Source organism: Petaurus breviceps, unplaced genomic scaffold, assembly GCF_028583685.1.
Source record: "Petaurus breviceps papuanus isolate PSGF00001 unplaced genomic scaffold, PetGlider_PUasm1.0 90700, whole genome shotgun sequence".
NCBI lineage: Eukaryota > Metazoa > Chordata > Mammalia > Diprotodontia > Petauridae > Petaurus > Petaurus breviceps.
The window spans coordinates 9,306,879-9,325,386 of record NW_027187315.1 but is presented as its reverse complement, the minus strand read 5'-3'; the positions used below and the strand labels follow the sequence as shown (position 1 = coordinate 9,325,386).

Here is an 18,508-nt window from a genome sequence, read left to right as displayed (position 1 = left end):
TTTTCTTAGGACGGATGTTTTTGGATTAGGAAAAGTAACATGTGAAAAAGTAATAAAGCAAGTTAAGAAAATACCTGCCCCCCCCCCCATATTCTTCAATTCTTGTAATTTCAAATATCACCCAAAATATTTCTTTACTGTCACTCATCCTATTAAAATAAATGAGATTTATTGAATAATTTATTTAACTGCTCTCTGTCTTCTACATAGCTAACATTTTCTTATACTACCAAAACAGAAGTGGTTTTTAAAATTCATATATAATTGAAAAGAAAATTAACTCCATAAACCTACTTTTCACAGAAGTCATTCATAACGCCCCAGTAACTCTCAGGGACAACAAACCATTCACAGTCACCTGGACCAATATTTATGTTAACTGAACAGAAGTTGTTATTTTCTTGATGACCTGAAAGGAGAAAGAAAATTGATTTTCAAAAATTAAAATTTTGTGAAAACTTTATGTCCACAGCAAGAACAATAGGGAAATATTTAAACATTCTTCAAACATCCATTTATACTGTTTTGAGAAACTTCTGAAGTGCCAGAAACTTTCTGTAATGTTTATCATAATCTGGATGTCTAAATCCTTAGTATATAAGAGTTGAGACCAGGGAACCAAAGGGATAGAGCAGATACCAGCCAAATCAAGATTTATCAATAGACATTTACATCTGACTTTTTCCTAAAGGGTAATGAGAATGGGAGAAACTAAGCCTTTCTTATTTGTTACTATTTTTTTTTTATGAATTCATTCATTCAAATAGATTTAGAATTCTTAAGACTGGAAGACACTATATAAGATCATCTACGCAGTCTTCAACATTTTATAAATGAGGAAAATAAAGTCCAAAGAGAGTTGGTTATTAACAATTTACAACTCTTTTCATTATGCTAACTGTTAATAGATAGAATACTGTATAACTGAGCTATCAAAGTTTTGAGTTTAACTGCCCTTACTCTGAATATTCAGGGTCAAAGTTAGTTACTTGGATGCCTTAGCTGAAATGGGAAAGGGAATGATAAGGAAAAAAGCAGTTCAGCTCCTGACCAAGGGCTTCCCAGAAAATGGAGAACTTTAAAATTAGAAGGGGAACTTGGAGAACAAATATAGACTCCTAATCCAGTGCTATTTCTATTACACTATACTATGGCAGTCAGAAGCAGGGTCATAGTTGAGATAAACAGAAAATAGGCAACTTTTGGAGGGAATTAATAGAACTTGGAAAGGATATAAGTATTCTATCTTGCATATTCTAAATAAACAGTATTCTAATTGCACAAACAGTATTCTATCTGGACATTTTTGTCATTAGAAAAGTCAAGGGTTCTTTATATGTTGGGATTGCCATTTCAGTAGCCTTCATTCCCAATAATCAAATCACTGCAAGATATAGCACAGAAATTCTTGCCTCAAATAACAACTCAATCTTTCAAACTATTACTTTAATCAAAAGAAATACTGTGAAAACTTTAAAGGTGATTGTGTCAGTAATTGTTACCACTGAAGAATATATCAGTAAGTAGAAAAAAATTTTTTTTCTCGTATGTTTCATATTCCACACATCATATGAATGTAACAAAGTTACCTGGAGTCCTGCTTCCAGGAACCTTCATGTACAGCTGCACTGTATTCATTCCTAAAATCGTATGACCAACATGGCTTAAAAGATTTCCTGCTGATACCACACGCACAAACGCAGGTAGTTTTGTCAGCTCATGTAGCTGTAACTTCCACCTGCAACAAAACAGTAGCTCAAAAGTGAAAATTCTAAAATAAATTTAACAGGTGGAAGAAAAAATTACCAAAACAATGTCTGTACAGGTGGTTTTAAATTACAAATACTATTCTAACTGTAACAAAACAAACAAAAGAAATATATTTAATACTTCAAACCTGTTTTGTGTAATTAAATTTTGAGTTTTGTTCAGAAAAAACGTAATACTCCAACTGATTATGTTTAGGATTCCTCTCCATTATAATTTAGGTAAAGATTCTGCAGGGATATTTTAAAACCAAAACCTAACAGCTATTGTAATTTAAGGAATGTTTGATATTTTTCAGTCTATAGACTTTTAACATATATTATTATGACTACACTTTAGGAACAATAACAATTACAATATATCAGTTTAATAATTATAATACATCAGTCTGATACTATGTGCCCTACATTTTGTTAGACACTAAAAAGGAAAAAAAGTAGATCAAACATGATACTTTGAATATCAGACTTTAATCATTCTCTCTCTCTCCCCCCCCACCCATTTTGAGGTGGCTTTGCTATAATTAGGAAGTAATTTCTAGCCCTTTTAAGACCATGAACTTATTTCCTTGCTTAAACTTACTTTTAAGAGGTCTAATATTAATATGAATTTTAAACTCTATACTCATTTTGCATTATAAACCCTTAATTTAACTAGTGATTTTCAAAACTAAAGTAAAAAGTCATGAACTTAACTGGCATATATCATTTTTGGAGTAAAAGTAGAAAAATTAAAACAACTATCATGATCAACCCTATTCAATTGTATATATTCCTATTCAGAAGAAAGAAAAACTGCTAGGGATCAAAGAGATAAAAATAAAATAGAAAACTGTTGGCAATTCACAGACCTAGGAAAGTACAAAGCTTCTCTAAGCTACTAAAAAGTATTCTAGCTGCACTTACTTTTTGTCATCAGACAGGTCAATGTTGGTCCCAAACTTGATTGTTTTAAAAGGCCCTTTTCTTCTTCTACCAGAGCTGAGGATGGAGGGAATAGGAAGGAAAGAAAAAGTAGAATGTCATTCAATGAATGCCTTTTTGAATGGTAAAGAAAGGTGCATTAAAAATCACTCACTTATCTGAAGATGTAGATTCACTATCTGAGTGGTCCTTGTGATGACTCTTTTTTTCATTTTCTTCCTGTGGTTAAAAAGTTTCTTTAGGATCTTATAACAGATGGCCCCAACATGAAATTTAATAAAAAAAATTATACATATATATACACATGTGGAGTACTAACAAAAAACCCAAATAATTTCAAATACAATCAAGATCAAGAAGAGACTAATAAGATCAATAGCACAGTACCCACTTTCTATGAGTTACAAATAAGTCTATTATAAAACTCAGGAATTAGGCAGGTTTATACCCAGATCATGGGTATACTATAAATTTTATTCTGCAACACATAAATATTACTAGCCTATCTTAAAAAAGAAAAAGAAGCAAACAAATGATTATAAAAGATGACATTTTAGAATAGAATGTTCAAAATAGAATAGAAATCCTATATATTTATATCTATGTCTATCATGAAATGAAGGTGATCCTATTTATACCAGCAGAGAAGAGTCATCAAATCAACTGGCTGAAAAGGTTTCACTATAGGCTTGGTGATATCTGAAGACTTAGACTAGCTAAGTTTGGAATAATTATTCACCATGTTAGTTACCGGGTAATGAATTTTTCAACCAACATAATCCACAAACAATTTACTAGGTTATAAAGAGATTGCAATATAAGTGGAGGGAAGACCCATTATGGTAAATCAAACTGTAGAAATATTAAAGAAGAATCATGCTAGCAGGAAGAAAATGCAATGGGCATACTTAAAAAGAGTAGGCTTGGCTAACCATGAATTTATTGTTAATATTATTTTACCAACTGTTGAAGGTCTGTAGAGGAACTTGTTCAGCCAGAGGAAAGTCTAGCTGGGAGCAGAAGATTTGTATGTGGAAAACTACCAGCACAAGCAAAAACAAACAAACAAACAAACAAAAACCTATCAAAGATGACATGTGACCTTGGGCAAGTCAATTAACCCCAATTGCCCTTCAAAAAAAGCAAAAACAAAACAAAACAAAACCCAAAAACATCAATAAGAGTTAAGTACAATAGGGAAATTAAATATGGATGCTCCAAAGCTGATGGATTGATCCAAATTATTACTTATTACGGCCTATGAATTTCACTAGGAATTCCTTTTACTTTTCTCTAAACCAACATCATTTACTATTCTTCTGACTCAACTATGAGCACTTGTATTTCTAAGCATGCTCATTTAAATATTTTATATTTAGGGAATTCTAGGTTTCATATACTTTGAAATACCTCCCCCCAGCAATTGGCCCACTTCTACCTATCTACCCTTAAACAACTTTTGCTTCTGTTCTATCGTTTCCCTTTTCCACTTTTCATCCCCCCATCACCTCCCCTACTCCTATTTCCTTCTTTTTGTCACTCTCTATCTCCCTTCTATTTCTACAACTTTTCCTCCTCAAACAGAGTATTATCCATTGGCTTTTTTTTGTATAAATAACTGGAGTTGTTGTTTGCCCTTAGCATCTAGTTGCATGTAGTAGTGTAACAATACAATCACATTACTATGTTTAATAATTAATTAGCAGAATACTTTTAGATAAAAAGAAACCTAAAATAAAGGATTTTAGCTCTAAATTGTGAAAGATTAGCTAAATTAACAAAAGGTCAAATGTTAAGTACAATTATTTAAAATGTAAGTACAATTATTTAAAAAGTAATTTTAAAAAATCTGGCATCCATTTAAACAATATCCTTTATAAAAACAGAAGTTTAGTGGCCTTTTAAACAATTGTGATTAATGAAGAATAAACTTATGATAAACATGTTTAACAACATATGATGAATATGCAGTGTATGTATTTAATTGTATCCATAAAGGAAACAGTTCTTTGTGCTGTATTTTTAAAGGAATGCTCAATTATTTTCTTTTAAATGATTGATTTCCAAGTTGTGTAGACACAAGCAAGTTATAGTATCCTCAAGCAATTCTTTAGGACTGTGTTTCAGACAGCTGCAAGTGGTGGAAGGAGATTCCACCCTTGGGAGTTCTCCATACAGATGAAGTCCAACGTTTGCCCCACACCAGTAAACCACCAAAACAAACAACCCTCACAAATCTGGGAGAAAGAAAATGGGCAGGAACTAAAGTCTGGGGATAAGACCTATGGAAATGAAGGGGGAAACAAGGGCATCTCTCCAATCTTTGACAGTCCTATTCTATTTCAATGGTCCATATTTCATTAGATAGTGGTTTTCTCTAAAATACCATTTACTTTGAGAAGAGTTGAGAAAAGGCTAATTTTTTCTAAAGAAAAAATGCTTCTATGGACATAGAAGAGATAAAGATGAAATGAGAGCCTCACACTTTTATCTTCTCAACTCCTTAATTTGTGTAGTATTAAGGAAAAATGGATTTTTGTTTTTTAATTACCTTTACTGATGTTTTGTTTACTTTAAAATTCATATTTTGAAAGGAAAAAGTCTATTTGAACAAAAATAATTTAAGGATTATATACTAAATTTTAAAAATCCATATTTGTTACAGTCATTAAAATGGAGGTCTGATTAGGTGGGAGCTATTAACATTTGAAAAGTATAAATGAAAAGAAATTTCAAGAGATACGTATGTCTGCTGTTAGATTTGGATTAAGTGTCTGGAAATAAATTACTTACCCTCAACGATTCCTGGAATGAGGAGGCCTGATACTGTGCATACTTAGCAATTGTTGTATGAGATCTATTACTTTCACAACGCCAAATTTTCTTAGTTCCAGTAGGGTCCCAGTTTTCATCTGAGGGTTGCAATAATTGTGTCCTCACTTCTACTATATGTTCATTATTTGCTTCTACCAAAGTTTTGGTGGAGAAAAGTCCCAGGTCTTTAAAGAAAAAAAAAGGAAAAAAACCTAATTCAATTAATAAATGATAGTATTTCTTGAATGAAGTTAAGATACAGTGGCTAGTTGAAAGACACTAATATTTCACAGTTATAAGATGAAAGATTACCCAAAGTGGTTACCTATTTCCATTTATTTTAAAGTACAACCACTCAGGAAGACCAATGCCTACTTTACCTTTAAGGTATCAAGCAAACAAACTTTACAAACACCCTTAGCAAATTGTACTTTATCCTAATTTACGAAGATTTAAACAACAATACCAAAACCCCTTATCTACTCTAAGTCCCTCCCCTTATAGGAAATGGCAAATCCGTGTGTGTGTGTGTGTGTGTGTGTGTATGAGAAAAATATCATGCTCCTCTACCCCCACTAATACATGCTTAATATTCAAAGGTAATAGTAGCTGACAAATTGAAAGGTTACATACACACACACAGACACACACACATATGCAAAAAATAGAAAACAAGTATTTAGAGCTGATGTATCGAAACTAAAATGCGTAATTCCAAATGACTCTTCTTGTACACGTGTAATTTCTGTAAACCAGTAAAAGATAAAACAAACCATACCTAATTTAAGAGCTCCTGCAAGGCCACGTATTACAGTAACAGGGTTGTTTGGATTTGTACAGAATTGATGTAAAGGAGGAAAGAAAGCATCACGTTTATTTTCCAACTGCAAAATTAAAATGTACTGTTAGATCTCAGAAAAAAAAATGTAGCCTGTCTTTAAATATTAAAGATGATAAATTTCATAGAACTCCAAAAACTTACAGTGGTAGTAAGTTTTCTAATTTCAAACTAAAACAGTTAATTCCACTGACAAATGTGAATAAGATGGTTTGTGAGTAGATGACCACAGAATTTCTCACTCAAGATAATATTCAAATTTAGGAAAAATTTACCAAATACAGATTTTGCTTGTACATGAATAATTAGATTTTAATATAACTTAATTTTCACTTTTCCCTATAACACTAAAAAGATTTTATAATCTCAAATTTAAAGTAAATTAAAAATAAAACATTAAGGGGGGGTGGCTAGGTGGTGCAGTGAATAGGGCACCAGCCCTGGAGTCAGGAGGACCTGAGTTCAAATCTGGCCTCAGACACTTAACAGAACAACTAGCTGTGTGACCTTGGGCAAGTCTTAACCCCAATTGCCCTGTCTTCCCCCTTCCAAAATAACTAACTAACAACAGCAAACATTAAAAAAGCCAGCATTCCTCCTACCATTTTCTTGCTATTGATATCAATTATAATTGTGCTTGGCCTCTAGAGGGCAGAAGGGGTCAGATCTAAAGCATACTACAGTATTATTTTGTGGAAAACAGAAAGGGTGGAGACAAGGGGGTACAGTACAGGCTAGGACCCAGGAGAACTCTTCCAAATTCTCCTATAAACAACTTTAAAATAATGCCTCAAATCAAACTTGGGAGTGGCAGAGCCAGCAAAAGATCAGAGGCAGGGATTTTCCAGCAAAAGATAACTGAAGAAGTCCCCAGGAGAAGTCTATGATATTTAGGTGGGCACAGACCCTACAAGAGCAGCAGGAGAACCAGCAGTAGGCCTTTGAGGCAATTGGGATGACAGTAGCAGTAGTAGCAATAGCAATAGCCAGAGTAGCAGTAGTAGTAGCAGTTGCTTCAGGAACTGTCAGCCCAAAGATTTAGTAAGGGTTAGACAATTGGTTGGAAAGAGATTACAAGAATCCTATGTAGGTACTGGGCACTGATTGGCAACTCCATTACTTATGTAGTTGTGGGTCACAGTTCCAGGGTGGAGATCTGTCCTCTCCAGCTTGTGATCTGTCACAAGGGAGAAAGGGCTTTAGAGCCAACAGGAACAGTAGCACTTGTGGCTGCAGAGGAACAGAGGGCCTTCCTAGGTAAAGGCCAGAGCACAGACTAGGAAAGCAGTAACCACACCTCTCCCAGGATAACACTACTTTGGAAGCACTGAAAACTTGAAGAACCCCAGAACTAGCTCAGAAAACAGGAGCATGAAAAAGCCTGAAGCTTGGCAGGAGCCCAACTTAACATAATTTTTGAAGTGAATAAGCTGGGAAAATGAGCAAACAACAAAATAAGAACTTGACCATAAAAAGCTACTACAGTGGCAGGAATACCAAGAGACAAACTCAGAAGAAGACAACAATGTGAAAACAGCCATAAACAAATCTCACACACAAAAAAAAAGACTAACTGGACCCAAAGTCAACAAAAATTCCTGACAGAGTTAAAGAGGTAAGAATGACAAAGGAAAAACTGGGTAAAGAAATAAAAGTGATACAAGAAAATTAACAGCTTGATAAAAGAAACACAAAAAATACTGAAGGAAAGAACTCATTAAAAAGAAGAACTGGCCAAGTGGAAAGATGTACAAAAGGTCACTGAAGACTCTTAATTCTTTAAATATTAGAATTGGGAGAGTAGAACGTAATGACTCCATGAGAAATCAAGAAACAATATGACAAATTCAAAACAATGAAAGGGAAAACAAAACAAAACAGAAGAAAACGTGAAACATCTCATTGGAAAAAACAACTGATCTGAAACAGATCAAGGAGAGATAACTTAAGAAGTACTGGACTACCTGAAAGCCATTATCAAAGATCTTCTTTTAAGAAATTATTAAGGAAAATTGTCCTGAAATCTTAGGTAAAGAGTATAAACTAAAAATGGAAAGAATCCACCGGTCACCTCAACTTCCCAGGAATATTATATCCAAATTCCCAAGGTCAAGGAGAAAATGCTGGCAACAGCCAGAAAGAAACAATTCAAATAAAGAAGCAGAGGGCTTGGAATATGATACTCTGAAAGGCAAAAAAGCTAGGATTAGAGTAATCTTTCAGGGGAAAAAATGGGATATTTAATGAATCATTCAATGGAACTTCCAAGCATTCCTATTAAAAGACCAGAGCTAAATAGAAAATTTCAAATTCATACATAAGACTCAAAAAGAAATATGAAGAGGTAAACATGAAAGACTAACCATAAGAAATTTAATAAAGTTAAAGTGTTTACATTCCTATGTGGCAAAACGATACATGTAATTCCTAAGAACTTTATTAGGGCAGTTAAATGGAATCTATATAGACAAGAGGGCATGAATGATCTCCAAAAAAAAAATGTAGGAGTGAGAAAGAGGGATGTACTGGGAGAAGGAAGAAGAGACAGAATGATTAAAATTTCCTCACAATAAAGTGTATATGGAAAAGCTTTTGTAGTGGAGGGAAAATGGGGGATGGCAGGCAATGCTTGAAACTCTCATTAGATTTGGTTCAAAGAGAGAAAAATATTACATAGCCACATTCAGGTATAGAAATCTATCTTGCCCAAAAGAGAAATGGGAGGGGGAAGGATATAAGAGATGAGAGAGTATGTGTGTGTCTGTATACACAAAGAGGTGCGCAGGGACAATAAAAGGAAAGGTGGATTAAGATAAGACAGGTCAAAAGCAACACATTTTTTTTTAGGAGGGACAGGATAAAAACAAAGAGAAGGATAAACAGAAGAAAACAGAACAGAAAGAAATAAACAATCATAACTGTGATGTGAATGGAAGGGGCTCATCAATAAAACAAAAGTAGATAGCATAATGGATCAGGAACCAGAATTAAACAATATGTTGAGCATAAGAGACACACTTGAAAACAGAAAGACACGCGCAGAGTTAAAATAAAGTACTGGAGCAGAATTTATTATGCTCCAGCTGAAGTAAATATGGCAGAGGTGGCAATCGTGATCTCAGACAAAGAAAAAGCAAAAATAGACCTAATTTAATGAGATAATCAAGGAAACTACAATTAGTTAAAAGGGACCATAGAAAATAAAATAGTAGTATTGAACAATTTTACAGCAAGTTTCTCTGATACAGGCTTCATTTCTCGAATATGTAGGGAACTGAGTCAAATTTATAAAAATAATAGCTATTCCTCAACTGATAAATGGTCAAAGGATATGAAAAGTTATCAGAAGAAGAAAGCAAAGCTATCTATAAGTCATATAAAATGTTCTGCATTACTGATTAGAGAAAGAAGGAAAAATAAAACAATTTTATGAGTTACCACCTCTCATCTATCAGAAATGACAAATACTGGAGGTGATGAGGGAAAATAGGTATATTAATAAACTGCTAGAGTAATAAGTAGAGTAATAAGTCAGCGGAGTAGGGAAACAGTCCAACTATTTTGGAGAACAATGTGGAGCTAGGCCCAAAGGGATATAAAATCATGCATACTTTTGGACCTAGTAATACTGAAAAATTACCATATGTGCCCCCCCCACCCCCGCCTCATACTAGCAGCTCTTTTCATAGTGGCAAAGAACTGGAAATTGCAGGGCTACTCTTCAAGTTGTGGCATATGGTGTGATGAAGTACTACGTTCCTACATGAAATGATGAGGTGGATGGTTTCAGAAAAACAAGACAAAGGCCTATATGAAGTGATGCAAAGTCAAGCGAGAAGAACTGGGAGATCATTGTGCACAGTAAAAGCAATGCTTTAACAATGATCAATTGTAAAAGACTTGGCTATTTTGATCAATACAATTCCAAAAAAGTTATGATAAAAAATGTTATCCACCTACTGAGAGAGAACTGATGTAAGAGTAAATTGAAATATAATTTTCTTGCTTTTTTTTCTTGCTTTATTTATGTGATATGGTTAATGTGGAAATATTTTGAGTGATTTCATATATATATTTGATATATTATTTTCTTTCTCAGTGGGTAGTGGAAAGTGTGAGAAAGGAGGGAGAGAATTTGGAACTCAAAACTCTACAACAATGCTAAAAATAAATAATGATAAACTGGGGTTTGGAAGTAGCAGCAATTGTCCTATGACATACACAGCCGAAGTAGTATTTCTCCCATGAAGAAGTTCAGACTGAGTGAAACAAAATAAAATGATCCATTCAAGGTCACACAATTATCTCTAAGGGCTAAATCTAGGATTCAAACCCTGGCCTTTCCTGACTCCAAAGGTTCACATGGCATTTAGTTTACATCACTGTGATGTCTTTATGGATCATTATGCATTGTAATAGTGTATATGTCATAGCATCTTATTATGCAGCTATGAGGAGGCATAGTGGCTAGAGTGATGGGCCTGGAATCAGGAAGTGAGTTCTGTAGTGCCACCCCCCCCCCCCAGCCCCGGGGCAAGTCACTTCCCTCTGCCCCGGTTTTCTCATCTGTCAAAGGGGATAATGATATCTTCTACGTCCCAGAATTGTAGTGAGGATAAAAAATAACATTTGCAAAAGTGCTATACAAATTTTAAAGTTCAACATAAATGTTAGCTATTATTATTAGGTTGTAAGCTCCCTGAGGGGCTTTTCTCCCTGAGGAGTCATTTCTAATTTAATCTGGGTCTTTCTCAGTCCCAAGAATGGGGCTCTGCAAAAATAAGTACTTAATAAATGAATGCTGAAGTTAGAAAAAATAAACAGACAAACCCTACTTTGGGGAGAAACTAAAGAATTAATGAGAGAATAACCATGCCTCACTTCCTTATCCATCATATTGTTTTACAACATTCAGATCTCAAATTCTGTATCAAAATCTATATATAATCATGTATATTGCTACAATTTTGAGTGATGATCTTATTATTATCACCACATTTTGTTTACACTTAACTTGTCATCCCTCTTCCTAAGAAATATTTTATGCCCAATACACCTCAATCACCTGTGAGGTAAGTACTGCAAAATATAATCATAATTCAACAAGTATTATTAAGCATCAATTAGAGGCACAATATTGAACTATACATGTACCTGGGCAATAAAAAGATTAAACACTTTAAGCAGGGGAGTTGACATTTGAATAATGAGGATATTAAATTTTACCAAAAATAGGGTAAAAAGTGCCATATGAAACACTGGTACAGGTTTCAATTAGTACAAATGATGAATCTTCTGCAGTGGCTGCATTATTTGAATTTACACCTCATATTTCCCATTGTTTCAGAACCAATTACCATACTTCAAAAATCACAATTTTGAATGGTGTAAATTCCAATATATGCAACTACTTCACAGGAATACTAATCAGGATTTAGTATAGTGGAAAGAACACTGAACTTGGAATGAGATGATCAGAGATTCGAGTCATATCTTTGTCACCAATGTGTTGTAAAAATTTGGATGTCATTCTATATTTCTGGGGCTAAGTTTTCTTAAGTATCACATGAGTTATTGCTGACAGAGGTGCTAGAAAGATGAGGTATAGCATGAAGGTGCTTTCCTTTGTGCAAAGCTCTAAAAACACAGGTAGGATTTGAACAGGTGGTAGTGGAATTTCAGGGATTGGGAATAGCAGGAACAAAAGCACAAAAGTGAACAAGTATAGAGCTTATGGGGAAGAAGACAGTAAATGTAGACAAATGACAGTAGCAAGTAGGCTGGTGTGTCTAGACTGTAGAGTATACATGGAGAAGAAGAATATGAGACAAGGCTAGAAAGGAAGGCAAAGTGATAGCATACTGCAGGGAGCTTTGCCTGGTGACATGCTAAGGAATTATTCTTTGGGCTATATGTAGTTAGGGAAGGGTATTAAGCAAATGGCGATGACTATGTTGCATCTGACTACTCAATGCTATGAGGAATGGGGAAAAAGAATGGATAGAATGAAATAGGTAAAACTACGTAAGAGAAAACTGCAACTGTCATAGATAAAAGGTAATGATAGCCTGTACTAGGATTATAGAACTGGGAAGAAAAAGAGAAGAGGACACGGATAGGAAAGATAATCTATTCTATAGATTAATAAAAAAAGAATTAATGCTAAGTGATTAGCTTAGGATCAACACAACTAGGTAGCAGTGCTAGAAAATTAAAAAACGGATTTTCATGGCTGCTGGATTCTCTTTACTCTAATACAGTTATATTTTAAAGGACAGTTATTTGCTATTATTACTTAACAATACCCCCCCCAAACCTTAACTAACAAATGCAGTATTATTGATGTTGTCTTTAATAGTTACTATAATGTATAATAACAAGTGTATAATAACAATTTCCTTTCAAAACAGTATTTCGTTGACACAATCAAACATAAATGGCACACACACACAAACCCCATGGATTGATTTATTTCTAGTAAGTTAGTTCCTACTCACATAAATACTAGGTGTAGGTGGATTCAACTTGTCTTTTGGCAAGGGAGGATATGGTGACGGTGGTGGTTGTGGAGGTGGACATTTATCCAATAAAATGCTACTATTGGATAAGCCATTTTTGCCAAGATTCCTTAAAAATAAAAAGAATGACATGAAAATCAGCTGTATATACTTTTACTCAGGAGACAGAAATTATTCCCTAAGTTAAAATCAATTAATTTTAAATCCATAATGCATTTATCATGTATAAAGTTTAATTCCAAACAAGTGAATAAAATATTTAGGTCAATTAAGTATATTATATATATATATATATATATATATGTTTCCAGAGCAAATATCAATACTAGAAAATAACAATTTTGATTTGTATAAAGACACACTGAACCAAACTTGAGAGATAGTCATTGCTCGTGACTGGACCCTACCAATAATACAAAAATATAATAGTAGTGTCTAAATTAATTTACAGATTTACTGACATACCAATCACACTACCCAAGAGCGATTCCTTTACAGAACTAGACAATGTTAACTAAATTCATTTAGAGGAACTAAAAATTCTAAATAAAAAAGGGCTTCAGTACCTAATCTATAAAATGGTACTGGGTAAAAACAATAGAAAAGGTGATCAGTAGAACAGATTATATAAATAAGTGGAACACAGTTGTATATTATTTGATAGAAGGCCCCAAGGGCCCCAACTTTAAAAAGTTCTCCCTTCCCCATGCTCCCCTTCCCCCATGAAAGCTGTAAAGAAATCTAGGAAGAAATGGTTGATATCAACCTCATAAATTATACTGTAATAAACTCCAAATAGATGTAGGTTAAAGAAAGGCTAAATCATGAAAAAATTAGAACAAAAAAAGGTTACTTTTCACAACAATGAATAGGGGGAAGAACACTTGACCAAACAAGGAAAAGAAGGCTCACAGGAGAGAAGATAGCTCTAAATTACAAATCAGAGAAATGCAAATTAAAACAATTCTGACATTCCACCTCACATCCGTAAGATTAGCCAAGATGATAAAAAAGGAAAATGACAATTGTTGAAGGTTGTTGGTACATATAGTTGTTTAGCTGTCCATTCTGAAAAGCAATGTGAAACCATATCCCCACATGTAGCAATGTGACATGTAGCAAAGAGATCAAAGTAAGAGTGAAAGAACCACTATCTACAAAGAAATTTATAAACAATACTTTTGTGCTGTGTTTGGAAAACAAGGTGAGTGTCCATCAATTTATAAATACACATTTTTCAGACACAAAGGTATGAATTTATTTTGTGTGACTATACTAATTTTTATAATGAAGGCTTTTGGAGTGGAATGATAATGTCTCTTAAAAAGAAAACAAAGAAAAGATGAAGCATTAAAAAAAAAAGAGTAAGCCAGAATTTTTTTTTAAAAAGGACATCGAAAAACAGGGCCAAATTAGAACTATCTTGTTTAATTTGCAATACATATTCTGTAGGAAAATGTTCATATTTGTGGATGTTGGTCAAGTTAATAATAATAAAGAGTAATTAAAAAAAAATTTAAGAGCCTGGATTAATACCTTTCCTTTTGTGGGGAAAAACTCAAACTATATCTACTGGAAAATAGTCTCATATCATAAAATATGATAAATCATTGACAACATTTTTCAATCAATCTACTTTTTCTCAAATGTGGATAGAAAATCAAGAACTCTGAAAATAAAGTTCACAACAAATTTCAGAATGAAAACTTAACTGAGTTATTAGGTTATTATTAGGCTGCCATTGAGAAAAATTATTTTCCTATGCATCATTTTGGAACTGGGGGGTGAAAATAACACTGTTGAAAATACTCCCAATTTAATTTATAGATAACTGAGTAAAAAGGTATTTTCTGAAGGAAAACTTTTCTTGTAGTATGTCTTGTTTAAGCAGATTTGATCAAAGTCCAGTTCTACTTGGTAGAAACAGCATAATTACAGTAAAAGGAATATTGGAGAGGAGTGATACTACACAACTTTCAAGTCTTTGTAGGCTATAGTATTCCTTCCTCTATGCTTTGTCTCCCCCAATTAGAATCTTATTTCATCCATTCATTTACAGCCACTGAATATTACCATCAGAATAATTTAAGAATGGTATTAAAAAGATGTATCTTTGTTTCAGGGAGAAGCTTTTGGTTATTAAAAAGCACTATACAATTTCCAAAATACAATCTAGGTCACTGGTTTCCCCCATTCAATTCAAATTTAATTTTCCATTTAGGTTCACACCTGATCTTTGACTCTACTTTCTAGGTATGACCATGGGAAAATCATTTTCAGTGCTCAAGGAAACTCCCTATTAAGTTATAAACAAATTGATAATCAGAATCTTTGGAGGAAGTTTTGATATTGGGAGCCTCCTATACTTAAGAAATAAAAGATCTGGACTAAAAATGGTTATCTTCCCTTCACAGACTTGCCATTTCTTGGTATAAGGAACTTCAAGTGAGAAAGTTTCATCTAACAATGGAGACTGGCAAACTGCTCTGCACCTTATAGTGCGAAGAGAGTTGCGTGGGAGCACTGATGACTCACTTAGCTGCTAGGTCAAAGAGTCAGTCTGTGTCACAGATGGGATTTCAACTAAACCTAGGTCTTCCAGGTTTGCTTCAAAGGTTAGCTTTCTATTCGTTACACTGCTTCTTAATAATGACATAATAATGAATATAAATTACAAATAAAAATTAAATATAATTTGAAATCATATAAATTTTAAATAGTAACAGAAAATAATTCTGTCACTTACACCCTACAGTTATTCTTACAACACCACACTTTAGATACAATTTTTCAAATCATAAGTTGTTAAAATATAATTAATTCCAAACTCTCATCATGATTGAAATAATTTACGATTCTACAAGATCTAAAATATAAATAAAATATGGAATACATACTGGCACTTACTTTATGATAAATAAGAATAACTTTCTCATAAATTAACTGATTGATTAATAATGATTCCAACCTAACTACATGAAATGGCTAGTCAATAAAAATTCTTATTTTTCTAAAAGACAATATAAAAATTATGTGTATATATGAATATTTACATATTGATTTTTCAAGAGTAGGCTTCTCTTAACCTCCAAAAGTAAATGTATTTATGAATATAACAGAAATTTTTATATGCCATATCCCCATTTTAACTTCATTAACACCCTATGTAGTATGTACTATAGATATTGCCTACATTTTATGGATAATAAAACACAGACTTAGAGCATTTAAGTGTTTTGGTCATATAGGCAATAAGTTTTAGAGGCAGAATTTGAATTCAGGTTTTGTCAGATCTCTACTCCACTATCTTGCCTCCTAACACAGTACTACAAATCACCAAATCAATTAAAGATAAGAGACTGCTATTATTTATTTATTTAGTTTGCTTTTTGGGGGGAGGGCAATTAGGGTTAAGTGACTTGCCCAAGGTCACATGGCTAGTTTTTGTGTTAAGTGTCTGAGGCCAGATTTGAACTCCGGTCCTTCTGACTCCAGGACTGGTGCTCTATTCACTTTGCCTCTTAGCCGCCCCCAAGAGATTGCTATTTTTAAAGTTCTTCTAAACAAAATCCCAGGTTTTAAAGAATTATATATTTAAGTTTTAAGTTCCACAACATTAACTGATTTTTTCTAAAGCAAAAGTAAATTACTATTCAAACATGTCTCTCATGCAATTCATTCTAGAGGCATACAGGTTTATCTTTTAAACAAGTAAAGCATGAGCCTTTTTCATATCAAACCTTTAGCCAGAATCATGTCTGAAGAAAAAAAAAAAAAAAGTAAAGCTGATTGCAAATGATGATAGCTAAATGGTAGGGTATAGGATTGGACTTGCAGTCAGGAAGACATTAGTTCAAATCCTTTATCAGACACTTATTAGCTGTTGTGTCCCTGGACCCATAATAACTCAGTTTCAGTTTCCCCACCTATAAAGTTAGGATAGAAATTACACACATTTCACTGAGTTATACAGATCAAATGTAAAATGCTTTGCAAACCTTAAAGTGCTATAAAATGAACTCATAAAACTGGTCTAACAGTCTGTACATGACAGATATTACAAAAGAAAGCATGAAAAGAGGCCCAGAATGGACTGTGAGCTGACTTTGCATTTGGGAAATCATGAAATGTTTTCAGTGACTTCAAAATTTCAGAGTGGCTATAAATCTGCATTGACTGAGGAAGCTTCCCACCAGGAGATCCCATGTAGATAAAATCACTGGCTTGGTTTTTTAAAAATTAAAAAAATATTTTAAGATAAATTTGGCCTGCTGGTTATTTAGAAAAGCAGAAAATAAAATCATTCACTTAAATATGACACACCACCATCTAAGAGGACTGGAAAATTCTGCCAAAATCAGTTTTACATAATGGAAAAATGGAAAAATAACAGTGCTCAAACATAGAGAACAATGGAATAGAAAATAGCTGTTAATAGTTTTAAAAAGAAAAGACACAAGAGAGGTACATGACACATTGTAATAAAATGGTTTAGACATCTGATAGAATTACAGTTTATGTACAGAAAAGAGAAAATCACATTTATAACTTTTCACCGTATATTACTAACCACCATAAGTATTATGATGAACTGATAGCATCCAATTAAAGTGGCCATCATTATAAAAATAGATCAGGAATATCAAGATAAAGAGACATTCAATGTAAATAATATAATTATATCATAACCATGAATAACTTCCTAATAACTTTACTTTTTGAAAGACAGAAGTTATCAGAAAAGAGTAAGCAATACATTATTTACTCCTGACATATTATTAAGAATATGGAGATCTGATACAGGTTAATGGTAACATTAATGAAATACATAGTGTACTTGGCTTTGGAATGCATTATTAATTTAATAACGGATTATAAATATACTTCAAAACAACGGAGCTATCACTGTGAAAACTTGAGGAAGTGAAAGAAAGCTTAAAAGCCCAGCTGCCTTCATTCTGCACTCCTGTTCAACCACTGCTTCTTACCACATTCCAGACATACACAGTTTCATCTTTAAGTAACCTACAATACACCATTTCCCTATCCACTTTTACTCCAAGGTCATTACAATCTATACTAGGGTTTGAGTTAAACAGTCAAATTCTACATAACCACTCTACCCTTGAAAATAAAGACCAGGAAGATTTTCTACTATTGTCTCCCAACCTGATTTGTACCCTATTATTTCATTTAAACTAGTTAAAACAAATTTAAAAAAAAACACAACAAATAAGTATTTATGACCATAAATCTTTTGTTATCACAGTCTGGGAGATGGAAGAAAAAGTCTTTTTTTCCTCAGCATATACATAAAATACAATGTGTTTAATTAAGTATCACCTTGGAAGGCAGAGAAAAACTGGATGTGAGGCGATAATGTATGGAATAGCAGGAAATGGAGGTAGGAACAAGAGGTTGGTCTTATAAAACGGGTATGTGTTTGGAGAGAGGATAGGGAGGGGAGTAATGACTAAGAAAAATAAATCAAAGAGGGATCTTGTATGTTTTTGGTTGTGTGTGTATATGTGTATGTGTTGGTATGTTCAGAAATATGAGAACTTTAGGTCTAAACTCAGTTCATTTCCAAGGCTAGGTAGATTCATTAAACTGTACATGACATTTTGTACATTAATGAGATGTCAATA

At 33.3% G+C, this 18,508-nt stretch overlaps 1 protein-coding gene across 5 annotated transcripts in view; it reads right to left on the bottom strand.

The window, feature by feature from the left end:
- The window catches only part of KDM6A (lysine demethylase 6A), a 273,917-nt gene that overhangs the window by 26,383 nt on the left and 229,026 nt on the right, over nt 1–18,508 (bottom strand). For 4 of the 5 annotated variants that reach the window (XM_069065747.1, XM_069065749.1, XM_069065748.1 and 1 more), the window contains 7 exons: nt 12,840–12,969; nt 6,283–6,388; nt 5,484–5,689; nt 2,845–2,909; nt 2,673–2,747; nt 1,590–1,738; nt 295–409 (listed from right to left, as the gene is read on the bottom strand). In XM_069065747.1, the coding sequence (XP_068921848.1) occupies nt 295–409; nt 1,590–1,738; nt 2,673–2,747; nt 2,845–2,909; nt 5,484–5,689; nt 6,283–6,388; nt 12,840–12,969 (846 nt within the window). The remainder of the gene's footprint in view (nt 1–294; nt 410–1,589; nt 1,739–2,672; nt 2,748–2,844; nt 2,910–5,483; nt 5,690–6,282; nt 6,389–12,839; nt 12,970–18,508) is intronic. The other variant, XM_069065751.1, reaches the window with a different exon arrangement.